Genomic DNA, 12549 nt, shown 5'->3' on the forward strand with positions numbered 1-12549 from the left:
GTGGAGAAGATGGAATACCTACCATGCTGATTATACCATAATTTGGTACAACGAATTAATGTAGGAATTTGGCAACATATAGGAATTTTGAATTGCTTATACCTACAACTCAGTATTTCTTTTTCCAGTGTACACACTGCAGAAACTCTGGAACAAGTCCAGGAAGCTATTCATTTTATCATTATTTGTAATAATGAAATATTGAAATGAACCAAATGACCACCGAGAGAATGGAGGTTGAATATATTGTTAAATGAATGACAAAAATGTCATATATGTATACTCCGCAATAGAGTTTGAGGGTAACTAGGAATGTTCGAGATATAATACAGAGAAATTTAAAAACAAAATATTGCATAACAAAAGCAAGATCCAGAAAAATAACATACACATGATTAAACTTATGTTCAGAATAAAGCTCAGCCAAGTTAGATTACAAGACTTATCAGAGTTCTATTTCAGGCTTGCTTAAAAGGTCTTTTTAAGAAAAACAAAACAAAACAAAACATTTTCTTGAATATCTGTGAGTGGACATATACATACACTTTAAAAAGGAAGTGCTAAATAAGGTTGTTTAAGTACATGATTGGTTAGTTTTGCAAAGTGTGGCATATTCTTCAGTTGCACAGTACATATATATACCTGGGTCATAAGGACCCAGAGCCATCTTCCAGAAATATCAGGTGCGGTCCATTGAAAGAGAATGATTCTCTTTCCCTCACAGTATGGAGTAATTAATTAGCCTTCATAATGAGCTTTAAAAAATAATTATGAAAAACATAATGAATAATATCCATTTGTAAATAATATATGTATGAATATAAATATAAAGAGGGTTAGGATATGTAAAATTTGAATGATGATTGTTAGCGTTAGAGAGGAGGAAGGTAATAGGATCAGGGTTAGAGAAAAAAGGAGGATTACATTTTATTGATAATATTTTACTTTATTTTAAAATGCTTCAATAAAAACAAGTAAAAATTTTAATGGAAAGTATTTAGTACTTGTAATATTGCTGTATACACTGTATTTTCAAAATACCATAAAAATGATGTTACAAATAATTATTAAGAACTGAGTTTGCAAGATGACCCCAGATTTCTAAGAGATTTTAGAAAAAAGGTTAGGGAAATAATGAGTGTTCATATTTTGCTTGAAGCCCTAGGGAATGAGATTTACAGTGGATTTAGGGTGGATTATTTTCTTCAAGTGAATTTTCTGAATTTTACAGTGTTCACATTGTGCATGCAATTCTTTTGCAATCTGTGAAGAAGAAAAGGAAAAAAAAACCTTCAAGAAGTAAAGTCTGGAAATGACCAGACAGTAAAAATTACCTAGATTGTGTCAAGATGGCAGACGAAGCACCAGCGCATTTCTCCTGTCCTACCTCAAATCCCTTTAAATGGCAGGAAAGGCAGGTTTCCGTATATAGAGAATAACATCCGAAGGGCACAGCGGGAAAAGAAAAGGGGAATTCTTGGAAGATGGAAAGCAGATGGTGTAGGGGCACTGAGGTGGGGGTGGGGTAGGGGTGGGGGAAACGGGGGCCCTAAACTTGAGAGCGGGGGCAAAGCAGTCGGGGTGGGGAGCTGTGGGCAAGGCAAGGCGGCTCCAGATTTTGGAAAGGGGGTGGGGGCGGGAGATAGAAACTCCTCCCAGACCCAGGGCAGAGGTGGGCTTGAGAGTGGCGGGGGCGGGGAGGGTGGCAGTGTTTGGCAGGAAGGGGAGGCCTCTCTCCTGGCAGGAAGCTGCGCGACGGTAAGAGGGAGGAGACTGCGGCTGCGGCAGCGGCTTCTGGGATCCCGATGTGGCAGAGGGGCCATCACCGCCAACAAGGAGGTGGAGGGCCCGCGAGTCCGGTGTTGGAGACACTGCCGCCATCCTTTTCTCCTGATCTGCTGTCCTCCTAGACACGCTTGTCGCCTAAGGATCCTCCCCTCCCAGCTCTTGCAAACTCCGAACTCGTCGCTTGCTGATTCTCTTTCACCACAGGCTCACAGCGGAGGCAGCAGTGAGGTGTCCGATTTGGACACGTGAGGCCTGCGATCCCCGGAATTGGGGAGGTGGGCGCTGGACTAGAGAATCGGAGGATGAGGGTTGGTGGGTGCCAGGAGGGAAGATTGGGGTGTGTGCTGGAACTGGAGATGAGGGAGACTGACAAGGGTGATTTGGGGATGGGAGGGTGGGGGTAGGGGGAGCCGAAGAGCACCTGGATGGTATACAAAGGTGGCCCCAGAAAAAGAAATAGATTTGTTCTGGGCACCCAGCGGCAAAATGGGGATAACAAGGAACAGATATGAAGGAGAGGTGAACAACAAGCAGAAGCCATGGGGATGGGAGGCAAAACAGATGAAGAGCAGACGGCAATGAGCAGGGGAAAAGGAGACTATGTAAGTGCAAATGGAGAGACAGGGTGGGAGCTAATAAATGGTGAATATCTGTGTTTAGTGTGGGGACCACAGTATGGTAACAAGATAAGGCATTAGCCAAAGGAGCCTGCTCCCTCGTGCTGGGGCCTCAACCACCAAAACCATCACCTCTCCAACCCTCCAGCACAGCCAAATAAGTTTGCAGGGAGGACAATGTTGGCAAGCATCCAATAGTATTTTGATAGCCAGCATCCCTGCTGGACACGTGAATAACTTGGGCGGTAATACAAATACCTGGTGCCCAGGGAATTTGCAATGCAGAGGAAAAAGCCTCACACTATAGTACACTAAATGTTTCTCCCTAGCCTCTTCCTCCCCCTGCAGGTATGAAGACCCCTCACAAAAAGGCAGCTGCAGGGCAGCAAACCAGGGAAATTGTCGATGGCCACAATGGGTCTGCAAGTATGAGGAAGAAAAAGACTTCTCAAAAGAAGCAGAGAGGCAGACCTTCGTCCCAGCCCCGCAGGAACATCGTGGGCTGCAGGATTTCACACGGATGGAAGGAAGGCAATGAGAGCATCACCCAATGGAAAGGAACCGTTCTGGATCAGGTGCCTATAAATCCTTCTCTTTATCTGGTGAAATATGATGGAATTGACTGTGTCTATGGACTGGAACTTCACAGAGATGAAAGGATTTTAAAGCTTAAAATCCTTCCTGATAAGGTGCCATTTTCTCGAGTCAGAGATGTGCACCTTGCAAACACCATAATTGGGAAAGCTGTGGAGCATATGTTTGAGGGTGAGCATGGTTCTAAGGATGGATGGAGGGGGATGGTCTTAGCCCAAGCACCCATCTTGAAAGCCTGGTTTTATATTACCTATGAGAAAGATCCTGTCTTGTACATGTACCAGCTTTTAGATGATTATAAAGAAGGTGACCTCCATATCATGCCAGAGTCCAGTGAGTCTTCTCCAAAAGAGAGGGAGCCAGAAGGAGTTATAGATGGCCTCATAGGTAAACATGTAGAATATACCAAAGAAGATGGCTCCAAAAGGACAGGCAAAGTCATTCACCAAGTTAAAGCCAAGCCTTCTGTTTATTTCATCAAGTTTGATGATGATTTCCATATCTATGTCTATGATTTGGTGAAAAAGTCCTAACTGTTAAGGGTAAACTTTGCCACATTTGTGAAAACAAATGTGTACTTTGTAGACATGCAAAATAATGTTACTTTTCAGTGTATTGAAAGCTTTAGGGTCCCTGTTAATCCGACATCTTTGCCAGCATAACTGTTGTTTTGTCCTGAAAAATACAAATTTATGTGGCCATGACACGCTGTGTGTAAGGAATTTGTCATGTTGAAACGATGGGTGTGTTTGGTGGATGGGGCATGAAAGGAAGGAACAGTTGTAAATTCAGGCTGTGAATAAAGTTCAGCTAGTATCATAATCAGTCATCTAAAAATGGAATAGGACTTAGCTGGTCTGGTCTAGGGAGGGGGGAGGAGAAGGAACTAGAGATGGGCTGTGGGGGAAGGGAGAAGGGGAGGTGGCTGCTTAGGAGGAGGTGGGGAGGGGTCAGAAATGGAGAGGCTCCCTAGCGGGAGGGATGACCTAAGAGGGGGAGGCACCCAACTGGGAGGGGGTGAAGAATAACAGAGGGAGAGTGAGATCTTGAGGCTTAGAGGAAAACAGACAGAATAAATTGAGTAGAGAGGGACACAAAGATGTTTAGAAGAGATCTAGAGCAAAGGAGAGAAAGATGAAGTTGGCAGAGATCTGGGGAGAGGCTAAAAGGATACTCAAATGGAGGTCTATGCATGAGTGAGGGGCCAGAAGGGGAGGAACATCGAGGAAGGAGGAATTCTAAGATGAAAGACTGACAGAGGGAGTGAGCATACAGATAACAAGATATGGGGAGTGGGGTCCATGAGAGATGGGAAGACCCAAGGAAAAAGAGGACTTCTGGCAGTATCCAAATTGTCCTCCCTAGCTCTGTGCCCAAAGGAGGTGGCAAACGTCAAAGAAACCAGGTGGATTGGAGCTTCCCTAGAAGGACATTTTGACAGGAATGTCTCAAGAGTTAAGCAGGAGCCAAGTTTATATCTAAAAGGCTTTTATAATATCAGGTAGTCCATGCCACACCTGCTGAGCAGAACCTCAACCCTCAGCCTAAACACACTAACATGGCACTCCATAAGCAGGGGCCTGTGGGCAGCTTCCTCGTATTTTCCAGAGGACCCAAGAGCCGTAAATCTCAGACCTGAAGGTCTTGGTTCCCTTTCCCTACACTGAATAAACGATTCTTGTGGGGAACAGGTCAGTGGGGTGCTCAGAATTTAAGAGATGTGCCACCTTGCATTTGGAAAGCATTTTATCCAGAAAAATGGAAACTTGCTAAACCCAGGTACAGCACTCTCCTCACTATTCTTCCTCCCCCGGGACTATACCTGGCCTCCTTACAGAGGAGGGGCATCAGAGGACTGAGCTTAATGTTTCTCTCCCAGGCATGGGGAATACTTGACTGTCCATGCTTCTTTCAGCAGTTGCCTGAAACCACAGGTGGCTCCACCCAGTGCTTCACCAGATGGAGGTCTGCTGCCTCCAGAAGCCCCATTCGGGTTATATCTCGACAAAGCCATTGGCTACTGACCTTTCACAGGTACCTCCTGACCAGTCTTGCCCACTTCACACACACTGGGAGCTGTGATGGAAATTTGTGCAGCTCTGTTTCCAGGTGAGATAGATGACATGCACAGTTGGGTTGGGCGGAGAGTTGTGACTTTGTATAACTAAGTCCTTCGACTGTATGGTACCACATAGGTGGTTGGTGGGGAGAGGGTGTGGTAACCCCCAATAAATTCCCTCAGAGATACAATGTCCCAACACATGGGTCTTTGTCCTTCTCTCCTTCTTTCTTTTCCCCGGTCCAGCTGTGGAAGTTTCCTTCAAAACCCTCTCTCTGGTTTTCCCACTCCACACTTCACTGAAATATACCCCTACCCTCAAAGAAACAGTCCTGGTGACTCCCCACTGCCCAGGCTTCCTTAACTCCAGGCATAGCAGGGAGAGGGGGAGGCAGGGAGTTTCTAGGAGTTGAAAGATGTTGGTAATTCCAGTTCATTCTCTCCACCCAACACGGCCTGAAGCTGTTTGCCTCAAGAATTACACAAGGCAAGCCCACCTCACCAGAACAGGGATAAGTTTTCTTTCATACATCACATAATTCAGTCTAGCAAACACCTGCAGGCCACTCATGGGCCAATTTCAGCCCGCTGTCATATTTTGCTTGATCATCATGTTTTTATCATTCTCCATTTTAAAATTAGCTACTTAGACATTTAGGGGATTTCACATTTCAAATATCCACATTTCTAGCTTACCTGAAAAAATAAAAACAAAAACAATAGACCAAGGATTAGGGCCCACATTCCAACAAGGATACAAGCAGCTGGCTCTGAGGAAGGGCTCAGCCATTTTAGACTCAGAATGCTCTCTCAATGCGGCCATACCCCCAGTTGTCCTGCTTTCCTCTAATAAAATGCCCAGTTGTCTCCTGGAGACACTTGCATTGGTAGTTTTGGGGCTAGACCCAGGGAAAACTGCCTAGCCCCCATTTGGCTTACTTTAGCCCAATTTGCTTTTTAATTTATTTGCTCTATTTTCATCTCACCAATACTTACTTCAGGTGGTCTCTCTGCCAGGCAGTCTTTTACCCACAGGTCCTTATGATATGGTTATAAACAAAAGAAAGAAAGAAATAAACTTATCTTCATGGAACTTTCATATTAGTGTGAGAGACAGACAGTAGCCAAGAGACAATAAGTCAAATATAAAGTATTTTCAAAGTGATAAGTGTTAAGAAGGAAAAAATAAAGCAAAGAACAGGGGGACTGAAATTCTAGGGAGGAGGCTGAAGCGAGGGCCTCACTGAGAGCCTGGTTTTTGAGTAAAGGCCTGAAGGAAATGAGAGAACTGGCCCTGTGGCTGTCTGGGGAAGGAGCGTTCCAGGTAGCAGGACAGCAAGTGCTGAGGTCCCAAGGCAGAAGTAGGCCTGGCATGTTCACGGAACACTGAGGATACCAGCATGGCTGGAGCTGAGTGAGCAAAGTAGAGAAAATCAGGAAGTGAGTTCAGAGAGGTGATGTGGATCTGGGAGAAGCAGATAGCTTGGAGCCTTGGATTGTCTAGTATGGAATTTGACCTTTACAGTGAGTGTAGAGGGGAGTCATTCGAGTATTTCCAGCAGAGGCTGGATATGATTTGTTTTATATTTTTCACAGGATCATTCTGGAAAATCTGGAGTGTAATCTGTTTGTGGTCAAGGTTGGGAAAAGGGAGATAAAATATACCAATGAAACAGAGTAGAGACCTAAAAATAGATTTACATATAGGAAACTTATATCATAATAGAAGTGATATTTCAGATGAATGATGAAAAGACATTTTATTCAATAAATGGTGCTCCATTAATCTGTTTCCCATATGGCAAAAAAAAAAATAAGCATAAATCCCTTCATCGCATCCTACACACAAAAGAAATTCCTCATGGAAAAATGTTAATGCTTACATTTAGAAGATAATACTTATAAAATTTGAGTATAAGATGAAAGTGAGTGGGTTTTTTTCCCTATGTAAATGGGAAAGATTTATTTTACAGGCAAAAAATGTGCAAGTCATGAAGGGAAAGTTTGATATGTTTATTTTAAAATATGCAAGCCCCGGGCCTCCCTGGTGGCGCAAGTGGTTGAGAGTCCGCCTGCCGATGCAGGGGATACGGGTTCGTGCCCCGGTCTGGGAGGATCCCATATGCCGCGGAGCGGCTGGGCCCATGAGCCATGGCCGCTGAGCCTGCGCGTCCGGAGCCTGCGCGTCCGGAGCCTGTGCTCCGCAACGGGGGAGGCCACAACAGTGAGAGGCCCGCATACCGCAAAAATAAATAAATAAATAAATAAATAAAATAAAATAAAATAAAATATGCAAGCCCCAAATATCAAAAATCATCATATACAAAGTGGAGTCAATGAGATAAGGTTACAAACTGTGATAATTAAGATGAATTAAAGAAAAATATATTCAGTGAGAAAATAATAGAGTCCATAGAACACTGGGTAAAATATATTAATAGTGAATTCACTAATAGATCACAGTCAACAAATATACATTACCTTGATCTGCTGCCAATTACCTTATTGTATCTTGTCCATAATATGTCCTCTTCTAACATACTACATAGTTTATTTAGTTAATATGTTTATTGTTTCCCTACCAGAATGTAAACCCTGAGAGTGCATGAGTTTTCTTCCTTAGAAGAGTATCTGGCATACCGTAAGTGTTTAATAAACATTTGTTAACTATATGAATCTCATCAGTAACTAGGAAAATGAAAATTAAAGTAACATGATCTCACACACGTTAGATCAGCTACACATGTGAAGTTTGAAAATACATATTGACCAGTTAAACAAGTGGGAGATCCTATACTCTCTAGGTGAGAGTTTGTCAGAGAGAAATTTGTCATTATCTAGTGATAGCCTAGATAGAAGATGGTATATTTCCAGCAATTTCATTCTTATATATTGTTGGAAGGCAATTCTGCGTGTGTCTCACATGTTACTGTACATCTGGCAAGCAAAACACTGAGAATTCTTTCTTTTGAGATGTCTTTTGAAAGGTGTTTGAGCGGTCAACAGCTTTGGAAGATAGAGATAGTAACTCTCTCTCTCTGAAGTAAAAAGCAGGATTGCTTAGAGTCTTTGGAAGATAGTGATTCCCTCTGGAACAAAAGGCAGGAATGCTTACTCCAGTATAATAAAGATAATGTCTCTTTCAAGAGCAAAGGGAAGGGATGCTTACTGCTCAATATAAAAGTTTGAGGTTCCCAAACTGATGTTTCCTCCTTTGTAATGAAGCTTACTTTATATGTATGTGTCATGTAACCATTCTTCATCACCCTGTAGGAAGTGGGACTCAGGCTTATAGGGTAAAAACACTGATATTCAGGCTATTTTTATTACTGTAAATAATAAACTATCCTTTGTCTCTGACCAAAAGTCTCATATATTCTACTGGCACCCAAGAAACTGTGGCTGGTAACTTGTTAGCTCACAAATATGGTAAAATTTCATAATCTTCACTCTTCTTGATACTTGTAGCAATGAGGATAAAATGCAGACAGAGACATGGCTTTCTGTAAGAGGAAGAATAAGGACCTCACCAGCCAGTTAATAGAATTTGAGGGTAATTTATGAGAATTGATGGTGAATGTACAGATCAACTGTGCATAAATAGTCCTTCATCTTTTAATGAGGTGGAATTGGGGAAGTAGTTGCAGGATGAGAGCTGAGGGCTCCCTGTCCCCAATGGGGTCAAAGGTCATATACACCTGTCTGAGTATGATGGGAAATTTTGGCAAAGGGAAAGTGTGAAACTTCTGTGGGCCTGTTAGATATGGATGCTCAAGTCACTATTTTACCCAGACCTCTGGAAGAAAATGGCATCAAAAATGAGCTAATGGGGATTGGGCTGGGTTTAAGGTGGGAAAAGAAAGCCAGTATGACCTTCTGAGTGAAACCATTTGGGCCAATTCTGTGCACTCTAGTTGTTACCTCTAATCTGAATATATAGTGGGAACAGATACTTGTATTTCTCTGCCCCATAAGTGCCAGATGAAATTCAGCCACATGTAGAGGAGTATTAGTGAGGTGCATAAATCATTCTTCCATCAACCTCCCTATCCCCTTCTGGGTGCAGAGAATCCCAAGAGGAAAAAAAAAATCACAGCCCAGATTTAAAGAATTGAAGGAAGCATAGGTGGTAAGAAGTTCAAGGACAGCCATGTGCAAAAAAGCTGCAGCCTTAGAGAGGATTATTGTCAAATTCACTTGTTTCTCCTATACTCTCAGCTGTTGCAGACAATGTGACTCTTGTTGAATCCATTACACAGACTAATGGTACATGGTACACTTTTAAATGTTGACAACACCTTCTTTCCCATACTACTGACATCTGAGGGTCAAGATCTTTTAGCATTCAGGTGAAAAGGTCTCCAATATATGTTTCTTGTTCTTCTTCAGGGTTACTTAAACTCCACTGGTGTTTGCCAAACTTTAATAGGTCAGAATTTAGAACAAGTGCTTCTACACTCTGATTTCCAAATTTTCCACTATATACTTGATATCCTGATGGTAGTCAGAAGCCTTAGTCTCAACTGCCCAGGCTAGAAAGAGTGGCTGAAAATCCCCAACAAAATTCAAGAGTCTGCTTACTAAGTAATGTTTCTCAGTAGTATGTGGGCAGATTTATAATATTCAGTCCTCCAAACAGTCAAAGAAAAATTGTCTTTTTAAACCCCCTCTCCACCAAAAAAGAAGCCCAGCAGCTAACTGGATCCTCTGGATATTGAAAACTGTGATTGCTTGGACATTGTGTTTGGTTCTTTATATCAGGTACTCACAAATTAGCGTCTTTAATTGTGGGCCAAAACAACATTCTGCTGTGTCATATTTGTCCAACAAACTGTGTCATACTCTCTACCTTTGGGGTCCCACAACTATAATGAGCTCTTTGAGATATAAGTCTCTGGGGCTGATGACTATCCAATTGGAATCACTAACAAAGGGAAGCAATATCTGCCTGTTTGCAGTTAGCCAACATTAATAAAATTTTTAAAACATTCAAGACAATGCTGTCTTTTTTGTAGATATAACCATATACTAAAAACATAATAACATATGAATAACATATGAATGAAAATAATTGACCTAGAAAAGGACCCTCACCAGAATCCAACCATGCTGAGTTCCATGCTCAGTTTCTTGGACTTCCAGCCTACTGAACTGTAAGAAATAAGTTTCTGTTGCTTATATGACACACACTTTATGGTATTTTGCTATAGCAACCTAAATTGACTAAGATATATAATATATACTTACAATGGAATATTACTCAGTAAGAAAAGGGAATAAAGTTCTAATAGATGCTGCAATGATAATGAACCATAAAAAAGCTGTACTAAGTGAAAAAAGCCAGACAGAAAAGGACAAATACTATATGACTTTATTTGTAAGGATTATCTGAATAGGCAAATTCAGAGATACAGTAAGTTAACAATGATTAAAAGGCAAATTTTATGTTCTATAAATTTTATCACAATAAAAAGAGGTTAATAGTAAAGGCATCCATGAAATGGCAAAGTAAGCACCTCCAAAAGTTTGCCTGTATATAAAGGTAATATCAGAAAAAGTTATCAGAATCAACATTTTGAGAGCTCTGGAAATTAATCAAAGGCTTGCAGCAACCCAGGGAATATTTTGTTAAGAAAAATAAATGAATCTCAGTAAGAACAGTGAGCTTCATGGTATTATAAATTATTCCAATCTAATCTCCCAGTCTCCAGTCCTCAGTACCTTGAACAATAACAGGCCACATTCCGAGTATTGGAAAGAGCAGAATGAGGCTGGAGCTTCCCTCCAAAAGACATAATTTGACTTGTTTGGTGGTTCCATTGAAGATGTCAATCAAAAGGCTTGTGTTTATTCTACCTCACTCAAACTTATCCAATACTAATAGATTCTGGGGAGGTGGGGAGAGCATTTGTTCAATGTTTTAAGAGCACAACTGCCTGAGTTAATGGATAACAGTTTGAGGCAAATGATAGACTAAATAAAATAAATGAGGAATGAAGTGTCCTTAGGGGATTTGAAAATATCTGAAGTATTCCTGGGGATATGGAAAGCCACCTTCATGTGTAGGGCTTTGTGCATGATCAGGAAGGACATTATTTCCCTAAACTCTCATTTATGGTGGACCTTTAGGCTCTCTGAAAGCAGTAAGTGAAGGCTAAGGCAGAGTGGTAAACTACCTGGTTCTATATATGCCAACATACACAAAGTGACTGGGAGACTTATTGGTACCAAGTGATTAAGGTTTAATCAGATTATTTGTTGACAGATTACTTGTTGACTGCTAAGCTCATTGAATTTGAGACTTCAATAGACATACATGAATAAGTACAAATATTACAGAATTAGTTCAGAAAAGTCATGAAACACACAACAACTATTATAACGAACAGCAATAAAACAAACCTTGGGGATGGGAGAAACATAATTCTAGTATTGCCATATTATGTTATTTTAAATGTCCAGTTCTCAAACAAAAATACAAAACATGTAAGAAATAAGAAGTTATATACCATATATAAGAAAAAGAGCAATCGGTATAAACTGTCCCTGAGGAAGGGAAAAGATTGGACTTAAAGACATAAATCAGCTATTTTAAAAATATTCAGAGGAGGAGACTGGCCAAGATGGTGGAGTAGAAAGACCCTGAGTTCACCTCCTCTCACAAGCCCACCAAAATCACAAATATTTGCAGAACAACCATGAATGAAAAAGACTGGAACCTACCAGAAAAGATATTCTACAAGTAAAAATATAAAGAAGGAAGCAAAAGGAGACAGGTAGGTGGGGTGGACTTGCAATATAATCAAGTCCACACACCCGGGTGGGTGACCTACAAAATGAAGAATAATTATATTGCAGAAGTTCTCCCACAGGATGAGAGTTCTAAGCCTCATGGCAGGCTACCCAGCCCAAGGGGTCCTGCACCAGGAAGACAAGCCCACAGAGCAGGCCAGTGGGGCTTAATTTCAGGAGTGTCACAGGAATAGGGGAAATAGAGACTTTACTCTTAAAGGATACACACAAATCTCAAATGCACCAAGACTCAGGGCAAAAGCAGTAATTTGATAAGAGCCTGGACCAGACCTACCTGCTTGTATTGGAGAGTCTCCTGGAGAGGCAGGAAGAGAGGGTAGTTGTGGCATACCCTAGGGACATAGACACTGGTGCAGTCATATTTGGGAACATTCTACCACATGAACACTGCTGTTAGATGCTGCCACTTTGGGATCCTGCCTCTAGCTCATTAACACCAAGACCTGGCCCCACCCAACAGCCTATAAGTGCCAGTGCTGGGACACCTCAGGCCACCCAACTAAAAAGGCAAGAATGCAGTCCAAACCATCAGCGGACAGGCTTTCTAAAGAATTCCTGGGCCCACAGCTGACCCTAGATGCATCCCTAGATATACCCATGCCCACCAGAGGATCAAGACCCAGCTCCACTCACCAGTGGGCAGAAAACATCCCTGCCCTCCAGGAACCCTGCATGAGC

The 12549-nt window shown here is 41.9% G+C and overlaps 1 protein-coding gene across 2 annotated transcripts; it reads left to right on the forward strand.

Annotated features, from left to right (window-relative positions):
* The first annotated feature begins 1801 nt into the window (after positions 1 to 1801).
* Positions 1802 to 3768, forward strand: LOC132482112 (spindlin-2). Of its 2 annotated transcripts, none has more exons than XM_060087177.1 (2): positions 1802 to 2063; positions 2735 to 3768. In XM_060087177.1, exon 2 carries the CDS (start codon positions 2756 to 2758, stop codon positions 3530 to 3532), a length of 777 nt encoding a protein of 258 aa, XP_059943160.1. In that variant the 5' UTR covers positions 1802 to 2063; positions 2735 to 2755; the 3' UTR covers positions 3533 to 3768. The 2 variants fall into 2 exon arrangements, with proteins under 2 accessions (XP_059943160.1, XP_059943161.1); XM_060087178.1 differs by having other exon boundaries at positions 2754 to 3768.
* Positions 3769 to 12549: the final 8781 nt, after the last annotated feature.

Source organism: Mesoplodon densirostris, chromosome X (assembly GCF_025265405.1).
Source record: "Mesoplodon densirostris isolate mMesDen1 chromosome X, mMesDen1 primary haplotype, whole genome shotgun sequence".
In the NCBI taxonomy this organism is placed as follows: domain Eukaryota; kingdom Metazoa; phylum Chordata; class Mammalia; order Artiodactyla; family Ziphiidae; genus Mesoplodon; species Mesoplodon densirostris.